The sequence below is a fragment of the Branchiostoma floridae genome, chromosome 6 (assembly GCF_000003815.2).
Source record: "Branchiostoma floridae strain S238N-H82 chromosome 6, Bfl_VNyyK, whole genome shotgun sequence".
Classification (NCBI taxonomy): domain Eukaryota; kingdom Metazoa; phylum Chordata; class Leptocardii; order Amphioxiformes; family Branchiostomatidae; genus Branchiostoma; species Branchiostoma floridae.
The window spans coordinates 18,574,866-18,589,580 of NC_049984.1; the positions used below are offsets into that span (position 1 = coordinate 18,574,866).

The 14,715-nt window shown below is 43.6% G+C and overlaps 2 protein-coding genes across 2 annotated transcripts; one reads left to right on the forward strand and one right to left on the reverse strand.

Moving 5' to 3' along the window:
- The first annotated feature begins 994 nt into the window (after positions 1–994).
- LOC118418616 (leucine-rich repeat-containing protein 74A-like) lies at positions 995–13,862 on the forward strand. The gene is made up of 14 exons (XM_035824615.1): positions 995–1,621; positions 3,418–3,572; positions 3,950–4,057; positions 4,541–4,634; positions 4,946–4,995; positions 5,177–5,258; positions 5,735–5,820; positions 6,038–6,232; positions 6,685–6,780; positions 10,596–10,694; positions 11,397–11,555; positions 12,297–12,382; positions 12,936–13,066; positions 13,300–13,862. Exons 1-14 carry the CDS (start codon positions 1,267–1,269, stop codon positions 13,827–13,829), a joined length of 2,226 nt encoding a protein of 741 aa, XP_035680508.1. The 5' UTR covers positions 995–1,266; the 3' UTR covers positions 13,830–13,862.
- Positions 6,790–9,982, reverse strand: LOC118418617 (delta-type opioid receptor-like). The gene is made up of 4 exons (XM_035824616.1): positions 9,586–9,982; positions 8,952–9,152; positions 7,753–8,540; positions 6,790–7,407 (listed from the first exon to the last, which is right to left on the reverse strand). Exons 2-4 carry the CDS (start codon positions 9,125–9,127, stop codon positions 7,253–7,255), a joined length of 1,119 nt encoding a protein of 372 aa, XP_035680509.1. The 5' UTR covers positions 9,128–9,152; positions 9,586–9,982; the 3' UTR covers positions 6,790–7,252.
- Positions 13,863–14,715: the final 853 nt, after the last annotated feature.

Consider the following 14,715-nt stretch of genomic DNA (forward strand, 5'->3'; position numbering starts at 1 on the left):
GTTTCCAGATAGACAAAGGTTTCGTCTGCTGATGAAAATTCCCACAGTTTTGTAGTACATCATCTTGCATCCTTTTGTATGTCACAGTACAGGTACAGTTTTATAACCTACCAAAATGTAACCATTTATAAGAACAATGCCAACACACCAAATGTGCATTATTCCATTTTTATAATCTCTGCAGCAACTTTTAAGTTGAGATGCGATCATGGAAATAAAAGGAGTGATACATGCACCTTTGTTTGCACCTTTCTGTCGAAAAAAAGTTTCCGTAACCATTGTGTAACCCTATTGTGCCATCGGCTTAAGATTTTCAACCATTGTTTTTGTATTAAACAATGGATCTACATGTATATGACGTACATGCACTGCACAATCCATGAATTTTTTATACCATTGTGTGGTATTTCTGTAGCTGACCAGGTCGATTTGGGTCTACCAGCTTGTCAAGAAGATGCTATTTATAGTTCCTCTGGTTCCTATGTGCACTTTGTAGTGTAACAAGTTGTACTACACGTATATACTCACAGAAGGTACTAGTACATGTCTAAGCTACATGTCTAAGCTGTACTACTGGTCATGAATTTTGTAAGGTATTGTGCAGATGTCCCTATTCGGTTCTGTAGAGCAACATGGCATCCAAGTATCTGCCAGCTTTCTGTGGGTTGGTTATTGTGGCTGAAAACTGAAATGCAAACTGAAAAAATTACTTTTATATAAACTCTAGAGCAGTGCAACCATGCCAAGGCACTCGCCTTCGTTACTTTATATCATTATTATTGAGAGACCTATATTATACATTCATACCTCTGGGCTAGGTACAGGTCACTGATGTGTGATGTAACAGGTATGCAGAAAAACAGAAACAACAAGGTACAATTTAACTATATGAAGGTGCTAAGTTAACGGGATGTTCAACACCTTGCTTCTCCTCGGTCCCAGTGAGAACCTTCAGTGACAAGAACGGTATCCACAGATTGTAGTTTAGCCGGCCCAAAAGGCAGATATGGAAGCGTTAAAGATCATTTCCGATGCGGGTCTTCCTGATAAAGGCCTTTCAATGGGAAGTGACGGATGGCATGTTCTCTCATCAAATATTTATCGTCCAGCGACGTTTGACACGCCAGGGTATCAGAACCGCAACAAAGACTTAGCAACCGTACAACATATCAGGGAAGTGAGGCGGAACCTACGAAATATATAGCTATGACTTTTGATTTAGAGGAAACCCGCGAGAAAAGCATGGAATGGTAAAGGCAACGGAACATGGAATCTGCGTGTTCTGATGGCATGGACATCGGAGACGACCAGGAGTCGAAAGTTAGACGTAGTATCAACATGAAAATTGACGTGGATTCTGCTGTAACTGATGAACACGGGCTCTTTCAGCCGAACCAGGCGCCTGGTAACGATGAAACACCCATGGACGTTCATACAGACGCGTTGGAGGAGGAGGAAACTTATCTTGATGGTTCCTATGATGAAGACAGTTCCGACTCGGAGTTATCCATGGAGGAGGAGGAGGAGTACCATAGTGATGTGTCCCTGGATGAAGACGAAGACGAGGAGCTACCCGAGCCTGGCATGACGCCTAGAATGGCGCTGAAGGGAGACATGGAAGGTAACTAGGGTCACATTATCTCCGTATTACACTAGTCATAGTTTGGAAAATCGTTTTCATAGTTTCAAGGGTACGATATTCGGAAGTCCTGTATGTCAGCTTGCTTACTAATTGATGCGTGATACACCGTTAGGTTATAGTTGGGAGCGTACTTCTTCCTGTACTAGTAATACGTAGTTTCGAACATCATATATGGTTATGAACCCCATGGTCATGAAGGTACAACGTACGTGTATTCAGGTTTAAACATTTGGTAGATATAGAAGGGGAGGGGGTGCAAGATACATTGAATGAAATGATATCTGATTCCGTTTGTTGGTACGGAGTGAGATTCGTAGAAACGTGGAAATTGAAATATCTTTTTTCAATGTAAAATGCTTTATGATCTGTTGATATAGTCTTTTCAGACAAATCGGTGGGTTTGACCATCTTGTCGCACTGGTTAACGACACCAAAAACAACATGCTCTGACCAACGCTTTTGAATCTCTTTTTGATTTCTTAACGTTTCCGATATTTGTACCTTTGCCCTCAACGCCCTATCCGTAAGGCCTGATTATAGGTTGTTTGCACTCACGTGACTATTTCCTAAACATTTCTGGCCATGTTGGTTGGTTAAAGTTGTATGTTTGACTCCAGTCATCAGGTAATTATGACAATGTGCATGTGCAAATGTATATAGTTCGAACTTCTGACTCTTGTATGTTCAACCAACCTATTACAGGTGCCTATCGTCTCTAGCTTCGTCCTCTTACGCAAATATAAATTATTTGCTATTTGAGGACAACCCAGACTCGGCTGTAAGAGAATGTTGTGACGCCATGTTTAAAAAATTGTGCTTGCATGAGCGTAATAGGTTTGACAGAATATAGAGAGGAAAAATGGGGGATCCAAGTATCGTGAAAGTCCCGAGGGTTTTGTAGGGTTTCTAGCGGTCAGTCTCTAATCTGACACTGAGTAACCTGTGCCTCTAAGGACTGGTAGATAACCTTGATGTATCCATCAATAGTTTGATAGAGTTTCTACCTACGCTTTTGAATAGTGATAAAACACTGACAATGATAATGCACTAAACTGTAGAGAACCAAAAGGACAACGCATCGCTTCTTAAAAGTTAAACAAAACGTCTTCTCGGAGGTCACTAAAAACGAAAACAAAGAGGGCCAGGGTCTTTCTTTCTTTCCAATGTACAAAAGACGGACATCTTTCAGTTCTTCCCTCGCCAATTCAAAAGACTAGTACCGCGGCCCATTTTGTGCGAGATTTGCTCTACAATGCCCCTCCTCCGCAATCGATCTCTATCGGGACCAATTACCGGGGTATAAAGTGAGGGTGAATCAAAGTAGACGTAAGGAATGAAGAGTCCCAGGCAGCTGGTGTTCGCTCCTGCAACGGAAATACATAGCACCATTCTTGCACCGTAAACAGTTCAGTCTGACTATCAGGGGGAAGGATATGGAGCAGGCGGAAGAACAGCACTGTGGCACCGATGAAGAGATTTCGAACGGTCGGTGCATGCTCCTCGATCTCTTTAGACCCCGCACACATCGTACGACAACAAAATTTGGGGGAACTTTGGACCAGTTTGGGGTTTTCAGCTGTCTTGTGACGGAATAGGTTGTCGTTTATCCTTAAGTTGCTTCTGTCTTTTCAGTGCTGTCAGTTAATTCCGCGGAGTGAAGTACTAGCATTGTTTTTTGCATGTCCTCTCTCTTCAGCTCCGCGCGCCCTCGTGTGTGTCCATTTGTCTGTCCATCTGTCTGAGTGTATCGTTGGTTGTTCTTTGCTGTTATACAGATGTACCAGGTAAACAGGATTACCTGGACACATGTAAACAGCTGAACGTGGTTCCTGTGTGGTCCTTTGTCCGGATGATGCGGGTTCACCGGCTCCGGATCCGGCACCGCAGTCTCGGGCCGCTGGGGACCAGGGCGATCTGCGTTCCTGTCGCCGTAAGTATTTGGACACCTTGTATTTAGATGAGAATTTCAAGTCTATTTGTACAGGCAAATGTCTAAAATTTCATAATGGATGGGAGATAAATTTACACATTTTCTAAATAAAAAAGCAAGGCAAAAACGGATTTGCCGAATATTTGGCCGATCCTTTGGCCTTCCTCAAGATGCCTGACCCACTACTTTCACACGTGACCTTTTGGACACGTGACTACATTTTGTAAGTCGAGGGTGATGAACACATGGTTTCCCACTGAATTATGTTGGAAAATGCAAAAAGAATGTGTGAATGGTAGCACTCAGAATTGAGCTAAGGTGTCATGTTGTTGTTTTCATCAATAAACGCTGTAACAAACATGCTCGTGTATTGACAGATGAGTCCGTATATCACCGCCCTTGACCTTGAGGATAACGGTATGGGAGCAGAGGGAGCCTGGAGTGTCACCGAGATGCTCAAGGCCAACCAACAGATCACAACAGTGGTGAGTAACAACACACAGTAACTCATCACAACAATGGTGAGTAATCATACACATGTAACCAACTCATCACCACAATGATGAGTAATAATACACACTAACTCATCACAACAGTGGTGAGTAACCGCACGCACTAACTCATCATAACAGTGGTGAGTAACAACACACAGGTACAACACATCAGAACAGTGGTAACCATGCACACCAACTCATCACAACAGTGGTGAGCAACACACACTAACTCATCACAAGATCACAACAGTGGTGAGTAACCATACACAGCTAACTCATCACAGCAGTTGTGAGTAACCACACACACCAACTCATCTCAAGAGTAACTACCAACACACTATCACCACAGTAGAGAGTAACACACACTTGCTTCAGTGATGACTAACCTCACACATTGACTGCGAAATAGCGGAAAAGCCAAAAGCTGAGTAACAACATATGGCTATATGTTTATTTGTTCTTTTGTTCCTGTAGAATCTGTCCTATAATAACCTCGGTCCAGAAGGAGCCCTGGCTGTGGCGGAAATGTTGGAAGAGAACAAGGTCATCACGTCTATAGATCTGTCAGGTGCGTCTTGGGAACGTGTAATGTATGTATCTAGTACACGTTGATGATTGCAAATTTGTATATTGAGACATACACAATGTATACATCAGATTCTGTAGATCTGCATTGATGTTACAAATGTATTGTATGTAGTGTACTGTTCTGTCTATAAGATGCCTACTGTGCATCGTACCGCTCAGATTATTTCTTGTGTACGGATATACTATTAAGGAAGAACATCTAACAGAATAGTTTGTTGGGGACATTTGGGAGAGATTATTCCATCTATTATACCAACAGCACTGATATAAAATTTTTTTTTTTTTTCTTAGGCAATCATTTCGGAGAGTCGGATGGAGTGCATTTTGCAAGGGTATTGAAGGTAAATCGTCATTCAAAATTATGAATAGAATAATATTTGGAATTGTAGAACATTAGTTTCATATTTACGATTGGTACTATAATAACTGTACCTCAGAGATTTTAATTTCGGGAATGAATGGTTTAAATCGCTGTTGAGAAATTGTCCTCGCCTGTTTCCATTTTGTTCTTTTTTCTCTCAGGAGAATACCACTCTACAGGAGCTGATATTGAAAGAAAACGAATTCAGAGAGAACGGTGCGAGGCTCATAGGAAAAGGTTTAGGTGAGTTGAAAGTTAAAACCTTTGGCTCTTTATTAATCCATCCTCTTACGTAGAGACGTCCAACGGCGCCAGCAAACCGCCTGTCAGTGTACTCTCCTATCTCAACCGTCACCATCAATTCTTGACCACCCTGTTTATAAATGGCTTACCCTTGTCTATGCGAGATCCCTTTTGAAAACTGAAAGGTCTATTCTTTGATTGGCTGACAGCTGTTTTGTGGCGACGCCCACAGGAACTGATCATGGTGACGGTTGGGATAGCATAGTACAGACAAGAGGCGGTTTGCTGGCGCCGTTGGATGTCTCTGCGCAGGAGAATGCATGAACCAACAATTCAAATTCCTTTAATGAATATGGCAATGCGTAATTCCATCAGTGGGTCAAAGGTGCCTGGCAGTGTGCAGCACCCCAATGCAATTTTCTGTTAGAGTGAATTAATATCAGTTGACCCTTAAAGTGCTTTCTCTTTTTGCACAGTTCTTAACAGCACGTTGCGACGATTGGACCTGAGTTGGAACCACATACGGAACAAGGGTGCCCTAGCCATCTGTACGGCCATGAAGGTCAGTGTATGGGGAGGGGGGCATATTCCGTTAGTCTATGGAATATGGGTGCTAGCTAGTCTGCAATATCTTCAAACAAAAATCCTTTTCTACTTCTAAATTTGCTCAATCTTTCTATCAAGTTGCAACGTATTGCAAATAAATAATAACTGTCCATGGATGTATAGATCAAACAATAAGTGGTGTCTTAAAACATCTATTTCGATGACCTTGGTAGAAAAACCTCGGTCTGCGTGACCTTGACGTGTCCTGGAACGGGTTCAGTGACGCGGGCGCCATCGCCATGGCAGCGACCCTGAAGGTGAACGTGACCCTGACTGACCTGGACCTGACCAATAACAGAATAGGACCGACAGGAGTCCGTGCGATCGCCAATGCACTGCTGGTCAACCAGACGCTGACCACTCTCAGGGTAAGTCAGTTTTGTATGGGCAAATAAAAGATAACAACAAGAAAATTTCTTTAAATTTAGTTCTTACGTTTTTCATTTTCAACGGGTAAGCGGTAGAGTGCATGAACTCAGGAGCCAAAAAATGTTTTGAGAGTGGAGAGGTTTATTCTTGCGAGTTTTCAAAATTTGTTTTAGGAGTTTTCAATCTCATTCAATTTTAATCCCACGTGATATGAAAGAAGTGGGCAAATTAAATTCGTCTTCCATTGTCTCAAAAGAAGGCGTCAAACCAAACAAGATTAACACCTTGTATATTTTATTTAGAACGTATTACAACATCAGTGGTATCCCCGAACAATGATTTTATTTTCATATGTGATGATTGGCTTGTACATGCAATTATGTATTTGCAATAAACTTGAATTATAGAAAATTGGCAGTTAAGATTATCCTTTGTCTGTTTTCCATCCAAGATGGGGAAGAACAATGTCCCGTACGAGGAGGGAGCCATCCTGCTCAAAGCCATCAAGAAGAACAAGAACTCCGCCATGTCCCAACTGGACCTAACGGTGAGTAATCTTTTAATCCGGAACAGTGTGCATAATTTATATTATGATCGGTGATGCGTCTGTGTATATTCTATAAACCAATACATGTTTTAGATTATTGTAAATTAAAGAATCATCTGATGTCACTTTACTGATATATCCTTGATACAGTTGTGGCATCATTGAAAACTATGAAGAATCGCATGTGCTATACGTAATTGAGAAAATGGGTCCGGATACAGTCCAATCCGGGCCATTATTTATCCGTTTAGTTAAGGGATACAGACATATACTGGCGGATACGAATGGTATCTCGTATCGGCCCGTAATATGGTTGTATCCATTAAAACGGCCCAGATTTGGCTGTATCCGGACCCATTTCGTCCAGCGCTGGTTGGTTGAAAATAACGAAACTTCGACGGTAGATCTAGCTTCCAATTGAACATCGCACATGTCCTCTGCTCCATGGATGTTCTCTGCTCTTCGCCCTGGTCTATCCCACCCAGTTGGACCTGACGGACAGGCTGCGCTCGGCCAGCCAGATGCTCTCGGTCCTGCTCCTCATTGACACCGCCTGCAGCCTCGAGGTATCCCGGTGTGGGTACCGAGGCTGCGAGCGACGGTATTTCCTCCCGGAGGGGGATATTCCTGTACAAAAAGAATATCAACACCATCCTGATAAAACCTGCAAAGTGAATACTAGCAATATAAATGTTCTCGGGATCATTACGATGAGTCATTTATAAAGACCCCCGTGCACTTATAACTTTTGTTAGCGGAGGTAAAATTTTTACAAATATTTTCCATTGCAATGTGTAAGACTTATTTCTAGATGGCAATTCATGATCAGGACTGCTGTACATTGGATGGACCTGGATAATCTCCAAACATATGTTAAGCCAATGTGGAAGACTACGATGTTTTAATGGCAAAAAAGACACAATTTTTTAATCTAACATCTTCGTGTAGATTACTCGATACTCTAAAACTTACTGTTAATCTTGGCGCGGCATCGGCACGCTTGCACGACAGCGGCTCGGTACTTCACTCCCTGGAACACGTACACCAGCGGGTTGAGGACGGGGTCCAGATCGTACAGGAGGCGGAGGATGAAGCCCAAGCTGTCCGGCAGCGAGGCGACACCGCGCGAGGCCGTCAGAGTCAGGCGGGAGAGGTGCAGGGGGAGGCGGGTTACCAGGAACACGGCCGACACCACCAGCACCATCCGTGTCACCCGGTTCCGCGCCTTGAACACGCTCGTGGTCTGCCCTGCCCCGCGCATGTGGTTTTGCAGAAGCATGTAGTGCGGCGTCACAACGCACAGCGGCACCAAAAACGCCAACACCAGAACGTAAGACTGCAAGATGACGCCGAACGTCTGGACGTCTGTGCCACTTGGACTGGCGTACACGCAGACCTGTACGGAGTCCTGAACAACCAGGTGAGAGAGTACACCACACGGCACGGACAGGACCAGAACAGCTAGCCACACCAGCCCGGAGTACATGACCGCTCTCGGCACGGTGCGCCTGTGCATGTACTGGAACGGGTGGACCACTGACCGGTACCGCTGTACACTCAGGATGGTCAGGAAACACGAACTGCCGAACATCGTCATGAACTGCAGATAGTGCATCGTCCGGCAAACTATTGACCCCGGAAGCCAAATCCAATCGATGACCCGGAAAGACATCCATAAAGGTCCCATCAGGCAATAGATACCATCCGCCAGGGCCATGTTAAAGATGTACACGTTGGGCACCGTCCGCATTCTCTCATTCCTGTAAATAACATCATATGGTCCCACTTAGCTTAGATACAAAAAATACACATCAGAATGATGATAAATACTAGTAGATAAACTGGATCACTGCTATTAAAATGTCACGTTATCAAATCAAGTGGCTATCAAATCTACCTTGTTCGAAATCAATATAAAAGAGCTGACCAAGGAGATTGAAAAAAGGAGGCCTGTCTTTTTAACCTCCTTGAGCTGCCAGAATAACAACCATTGCAATGAAAGATATAAAAGTTACATAGATATCTAGTAAAGTAACGAAATCAAAAATATCTGAGACGTTGAACGTAGATTGCAATTGTTTGTTGTCTAATGTAAACTGAACCACTTTGATTACTACTTGAACGGTACTCCTAGGATCTATCCATGAAACTTGGACTCACGGCGTACCCACCTGATGATAATGTAGATCACAACTGCGTTACCTAGCAACCCTGCGAAGTAAACAATGCTGCTGAGAGCAATTTCCGCTGTGTCCATGTCCGAAAGTGCCGACCGGAAACCCATGTCGGCTGGGGTGGTGAAGGTAAAGTTCATCTGGACACTGGTGTTGGGGATAGACTCGGTCATTTCTGGGCAAAATCTGACCGAAATCCTGAAAAAGAGAATGGAGGCACCATGGATGTGGTGGCTGATCGTAAAGAGAGGCTTTTCTCCGAATTCCTGACAGAGAAACCGAGAGAAAATAAGTAAAAAAAGAAGAAATAACGCGCCGTATTTGCTCCGTTATCATTAAGCGACTGCCCGTCATCAGGGAGATTTTCCCCATGTAACTTAAGAAACAAGAAGAAAAATGTCTTTGTATAGATTCAAAAGTTAGAAAAATGCCTGAATGTTACCGCTGTTGCAAATGGGGGTCATCAGATCATGACAATGACTATAAACAACAGAACGTAATAATACAAGTAGAAAGGCGATGTCGAAACGCCGTGCGTAGAAGAGCCTGTTGTGTGTGTGGTCTGGCACATTGGATCATCTATTCTACATCATAACCCTTTGTGCTATCAAAACAATTATGAAATCCCTACCTAGTTACAGTTGTGCTGTGCCGTTGGACCTGCTCCTGGTTCTAGAATCTGCAGATGAGCTCACGCTACCTGTGAACAGCGTCAAGCCGAAAACAATTTTTTTTCTTGTATAGCGTCAGGAAGGGCACCTGAAGCGTTAAACACACACACAGCGCCTAAAAACCATGTAATAATGGAGATGGTAAAGTAATCAAGGAAAGATTAGCAAACACATCTTTCCGTACAGCTGTTTGTCGCCATGGATTCGATGAGTATCCTGGAGAACGTAGTTACGAAATGACTTGGTATAGGCCATACATTCGACTTGACAAACGACGTATCTGGCGTCATGCCTACAAAAGTATTGCCATGAATTCACAATGTTTCTTTATTATGCTCTCTTTGTGGCTCTTAGGCCGCTATTTGTATAATGTGCATGGCAAATGAGGCAACGTTTGCATAACCCGGTCTCTAAGCCCACAAACGAGGCATTTTACAACGACTTCTTCTGATAGGGCGAGTACTATTGAAGTTTTATTGAGTAATGAAAAACTAATGACAACATGGAAATGTGTGTTTGGTTACATTATACCCACAGAATTGGATAAGGTCGAGTCTTCCGTCACTAAGGCTGAAGACAATCATGTCTATACATAGCTCTCAATTGCTCTATGTGTAAAAGGGGCCGTTTCAAGCTATGAAATGGCTAGTCAAGGGTATATGTTACTCAACCGCATATGGCAGGTAGATTGCCTTTGTGTTTTTTTTTTACATAATATCAAGAAACAAGCGATTATAAAAATACCTACCGCGAAAACTTCATCATCGCGCACTGCGTGCAGACGACATGCCAAACTACATACGAATGCAGCAAAGGGAACATAGAGATACAGATGCGAACACTCCGTCAGGTTACCCTCCGTCACAGAGTAATAAACCAACATGCAAACGTCATTGGGCAAATTCTGAAATATTAAAGATCTTCTGCTAGTCGGTATTATTCAAGAGAGTTTCGATTTCTCTTGTTCTAGGATGTTGCAGTCAACCAAGACTTCCTGCGGTTTCTTCGCAAGATCAACAAGCTGAAGGGGAGAAACATGACCGCCATCTACGGCTTCGTGCAAAGAAAGGTTAGCAAAATGATTCATCTCCATCCTTACACACAATCGACCTTAACCACTGTCCTGCTGAGATATTTTGCCAATTAACCCCCCCCCCTAAGCTGGTTAATTAATCAGATGAGTAAAACCTGGCACATTCTGCGCTGCTGCTGCTCTTATTTTACCCAACACTTGATGTAAACGGATTGTCATTTAAGATACTTAGGTAAATGTTTGTGTAGAATTTTAGAACAGAATGTATGCTGCTAATGTATATGATTGTTTTGTCTTATTTATTGTCAACTGCAGTGCAATTCAAGTAGCTTCAGCAACTTGCAAGACTGTTAAACTCAACTGAATTGAACTAGATTTACCTTCCTGATCGATGCGGTTTGCTGAGGTATGCCGCGTTCATCATGATCAAGCGAAAAATGTCCCAAACCGGACAGATACTGGACCAACATACAGGAATTTACACGGGTTCAGTAGGACAACACAAACCTGTGTTTTTCTACTCCTAACCCAAGTCTCAGTTGTAGTCGTGACATACTGACCAAAGCGATTGTTGAACAAAGCTACCTTCAACTTTGTTCATATGATGAAGGAACGTCTTTGTGTTTGTGTTCCTTTTATGTTTTTGCGTGGGTGTTGGGAGGAAGAAAGTCTGGCTCTTTACAAAGGCTTCATCATCCCTCCGCGTTTCATGTTGACCTTTTCATCTTGTCTTCCCAGGTGATGAAGCAGGAGTGGCAGCAGCCGCTGGAGGATCCCCGCCGGATCTTCCAGGACTACATCCTGAGGAACCACCTGCGCATCTCAGACGTCTTCCGCCGCTTCGACAAGAAACAGAACATGGTCATCACGGTCGAGGAGTTCCGCACAGGCATGAAGGTAACTTGAAAAGAGAGACCATTTTTCACAGTTAAGAAAAATAGTTAAAGTCCTTCCCACGCCTGTTGGCGCATAGAGCGTCGCCCATCTCCATTTCAGTAGCCCTGGGCCACACAACTTTGTGCAATCACTACAGTAGGCGGCTGGTCCGCTGGTGTGTGTTCAATTTGCAGCTTCAATGCTCTTTCCTGAATGCTGAGTGCAAAGCAGAGAAAGCAGCATGTACTATTTTTAAAGTCTTTGGTATGAACCGGCCGGGATGGAACTCACGACCTACCGAATGTAAGGGGAAAACTCTACCCACTCGGCCATTGCATCGGTAATTGTCATTTACACAGGTATTTTTTTTCACAGCGTTAACTCTTGTTTTATTTCCACTGACGTTTCGGTCACCTTCCTCGGCCTGGCTCAGAAGCCGGAGGTCCCGGGGTCAAAGCCTGTCATGCTACCGATCTTATGCTCACTCCACCTAGGTTTAAAAATGGGCACCTGAATTTGATTGAGAGGTAAAAGTCGGTGGGAGGACAGGTTTTAACTCCGACTGCCAACACCGTGCCCTAAACACAGATGACAATGCGCGGCTTTGAAACGGCTATTGGAATACATTCACCTGCCCTTTACCCTGGTGTACCTGGCTGAAGCCGTGGCGTAATTACAGAAAAATCATAGCACTTCGTCTCAGTCATTCCGGTAGCTCAGAGTTGGAACTTATATTTACATTTATTCTATTTTCCCCCGCAGGAGTCCAACATTATCATGGAGCCGTGGCAGTTGGAGCGGCTCATCCAAAAACTGGACTCCGACGGGGACGGCCTGATCGACTACAGGTCAGCAGGTTTAGTGGCAACATTTATTCTCTATATGTGGTTTGAAATCTGCCAATACCTCTGTAAATGTACAGGTTGGAACGAAATGGCATTGGATGTTGAATGTGGAAAGATTACGCGTGCAATGTGGGAAGTCTAACATGCATATAGTGGCTTCAGATTTGTACAAAAATAATACATTTTCCTGGGGTACTTCTAGAAACAAGAAAGCTGAAAGCAATTGTCTGTCAACCTTTGTGAAACGAATTGATCGGCGGTTTAGTACAAAATTCAATGCCGACTAGAGCGTTTCCTGTTGTTTGCGATCTGCAAAGCATTGACGTTTTGATGTATGCCATTTCCAAACGCTTTCGTGCCCATGTGTAGGTTGCTTCCCGTGGAACCATAGCTTTCAAGTCATTGATAAAATCTTATTGCATTGACGAAAGGCTTTTCTGAAGCTTTCCTGATGCCGTGGTTGAAAGAGCGACGTTTGAAGCCTCCGGAAAAGATTAATCAGTAGGTATCTTTGAACGACAAGTATCAGAATGTCTTTCACCTGTTTTGTCGGCAGTGATTTGCTGGAGGGGCAGCGGAAGCTGGTGCACAAGGAGCGGCGCCAACTCAAGCGGAAACTTACCAAGAAGAAAATCAAAGTGGAAGAGAAGAAACAAGTGCTGGAACAAATGGACGTGGCGCTTCGAGGTCAGTTCCTTCAGGCAACAGGACTAAGTGATGTATCCTCCCTTTTCTTAGCATGACTATTTAGCTATTTCTTGTTCATTCAGTCGACCGACCAAATAGACAAACAAGAAATTACGAGAGACACACAAAGGTACATAGCGAGAAGGATACATCATTCAGACCAGAAAAGTATGTATCTTCATAAGTTCCGTACATCTACTAAAATGTTACCCTCTCCTTCTCCAACCCTGTAGCCAAACCACCAAAAGAGCCTGTCCCTCCTTGGAAAGCCGTCAGTAAGTTGGCCTTGCTGGCTGCCCGGTCCAACTCAAGGGACTCTAGGCGCAGCAGCGTGCTACAGACGCCCAAGCTTCCCGCCCTGAACGAGGGACAGGTTGTCACTACCGCTGTAAATCGCTGGGTGGCGCTGACGGCACAGCGAGCAGGGGCGAGCAGCCAGGCATCGCCGCGAACTACGTCACAACTATCGCTGCGCACTACGTCACAGCTAGCGCCGCACCTGCAGCCCATACTCAAGGTCCCGGATGATCCGGAGACGACAGAGCAGCCGACCCTCCCGGAACAGCCGACTCGGAAGGTTTCGGGAATCATCGCCGTGGATCGCATGCCTCCGGTAAAACGATTGTCATCCGGCAGAAGGCTGTCGGTTGGCGGGCGGGCGACAAGAGTGACGACACCACTCACAATGATGTCGATTTTAAGCAGAGAAACGGCCAACTCTCCAGTTCCGAAGTTGACTGAGGAAAACAAAACCGATAAATGAAAACAAGAATTATAACTAACCTCCCATCCAGAATTCAGCCTCTGACTGTCTGAAAATCTTCTTTGATGGTATTCATCATAATAACTTACGCTTTATCAGCAGCGAGTATGGAAGTCGCCCCGAAACTCTTTCCTTTAGCTTATCACTTTTTCATTCTTCTTCTCACCACTACCTAGTACCTTTCTAGTGAAATTCACTGTGTTGTACATATGCCAAAGCTAATGAAAACACCATTTTCAAGCTGACTATTGAAAAGAAAACTATTATGGATGGAATAACACAATAGTAATATTGTATTCCGAGTAAACGTGCTTCGCAGTAGTGGTACAGACGTTTTGTTACCATGTGATAGCGTCGTTCACACGTGGCGTGCTTATATGTTTAAATTATCGTTCTTATCGGCAGTATCTTGATACGTAATACTATAAAAAAACTTAGGCAATGTATGAACCATGTTGACTGGTGTTGTGCTGTAAATACTTGGTTTAGATATGTTGCGACGAATGGAAACTTCGTCTTAGCTAGCTAGCTGTACATGTATTTATCAAACCCATACCAACAATATGAGTATACGTAGAACCGAAGTAGATCAATTTGTGATTCGTACCACGATTTGTAGTAATCGACGGACTGATCCATATGGATCGGTCGTAGTACATTAATGCCTCGTGAACATTGATCACTTGGAACATTTATGCCATGGATCCGTAGAAATAAATCTTAGGGGATTCCACAAAAAGAAGTCGGTGGAAATTGTTCCTTTTACCTTTAGAAATATAATAAAATTCCAATATAATCTACAACGTTGCCAATAATTGGCGATATAGAACTCTTCTAATATCGTATTGATTGGGCAATTGCGTTTGGTAGGTCCTCTATATGTAGC

Coding starts and splice junctions, on each gene's coding strand:
- LOC118418617 (XM_035824616.1), bottom strand. CDS start 9,127: ATGACCGAGTCTATCCCCAACACCAGTGTCCAGATGAACTTTACCTTC. Junction 8,541..8,951: donor GTGATCTACATTATCATCAG/GTGGGTACGCCG, acceptor TGTTATTTACAG/GAATGAGAGAATGCGGACGG. Junction 7,408..7,752: donor ATGCCGCGCCAAGATTAACA/GTAAGTTTTAGA, acceptor CTTTTTGTACAG/GAATATCCCCCTCCGGGAGG.
- LOC118418616 (XM_035824615.1), top strand. CDS start 1,267: ATGGAATCTGCGTGTTCTGATGGCATGGACATCGGAGACGACCAGGAG. Junction 1,622..3,417: donor GCTGAAGGGAGACATGGAAG/GTAACTAGGGTC, acceptor GCTGTTATACAG/ATGTACCAGGTAAACAGGAT. Junction 12,383..12,935: donor GACGGCCTGATCGACTACAG/GTCAGCAGGTTT, acceptor TTTTGTCGGCAG/TGATTTGCTGGAGGGGCAGC.